General features: G+C 35.3%; 1 protein-coding gene across 1 annotated transcript; it reads left to right on the top strand.

The window, feature by feature from the left end:
* The first annotated feature begins 9 nt into the window (after positions 1-9).
* LOC119674542 (glycine dehydrogenase (decarboxylating), mitochondrial-like) lies at positions 10-452 on the top strand. Its single transcript, XM_038085686.1, has 2 exons — positions 10-229; positions 293-452. The coding sequence occupies exons 1-2, from the start codon at positions 20-22 to the stop codon at positions 401-403; spliced, it is 321 nt and encodes a 106-aa protein (XP_037941614.1). The 5' UTR covers positions 10-19; the 3' UTR covers positions 404-452.
* Positions 453-903: the final 451 nt, after the last annotated feature.

The raw sequence follows: 903 nt of genomic DNA, 5'->3' as shown, positions 1-903 counted from the left end.
GCCCGTAGCTGGTACACTTATGATTGAGCCAACGGAAAGTGAAGATAAGGATGAATTGGATCGTTTCTGTGAAGCCATGATATCAATTCGAGCTGAAATTGCCGAAATCGAAGCAGGACGTATGGATAATAAAGTGAATCCATTGAAAATGTCTCCACATACTCAAGCGCAAGTTATCTCTGATAAATGGAATAGACCATACACGCGGGAAGTTGCAGCCTTTCCAGCGGTAAGTAGATTGAATTATTTTTCTTTTTTTATCACAAATAATGTTTGGTTTATTTATTCATAGCTCTTTGTTAAACCCGAATCCAAAATTTGGCCTACAGTTGGCAGAATAGACGATGCTTATGGTGACAAACATTTAGTCTGCACTTGTCCACCAATTTTACCTGATCTGTAAAGTTTTAATATATTATACTAAAGCAGTGGTAAACATATATATTGAGTTTACAATTTTTAAGTAATTTATAACATTAGAATTAAGAAATAAAAATTAAAAATAAAAACTTTAGGATCAGCTGTTTCCATTGACGGATAGCACTATCCTCAGCCATGTTTTTTCATTTTGCTTTTAGTTGTAGAATAACTCACCACTTAGATACTCCATGCCATGTTAATTTAATTTTCAGGTACTTTAATTTAAATATACTCACATCACAAATATGCGGATCATTATCACCAGGCGTAATAGAATAAAAGAATTTTTCGCTCTTATTATTACTTGATTCATTTGTACCGATCCATATTATTTAACTGACTTTCAACAAATGAAATTTAAACCAACTACATTTAGTAACTAGAACGGTCGAGTGTGCGTCCCGGAGCCACTCGTCGCCAGCTACAACCAAGTGCCGTCCAAATCTACCCAAAGAGACTTTACAAGCGGGTCCCAGCGGGTTA

The sequence above is a fragment of the Teleopsis dalmanni genome, chromosome 2, assembly GCF_002237135.1.
Source record: "Teleopsis dalmanni isolate 2A chromosome 2, ASM223713v2, whole genome shotgun sequence".
In the NCBI taxonomy this organism is placed as follows: Eukaryota; Metazoa; Arthropoda; class Insecta; order Diptera; family Diopsidae; genus Teleopsis; species Teleopsis dalmanni.
The sequence above is the reverse complement of the archived record's forward strand: the minus strand, read 5'-3'. Positions and strand labels throughout refer to the sequence as shown.

Coding starts and splice junctions, on each gene's coding strand:
- LOC119674542 (XM_038085686.1), top strand. CDS start 20: ATGATTGAGCCAACGGAAAGTGAAGATAAGGATGAATTGGATCGTTTC. Junction 230..292: donor AAGTTGCAGCCTTTCCAGCG/GTAAGTAGATTG, acceptor ATTTATTCATAG/CTCTTTGTTAAACCCGAATC.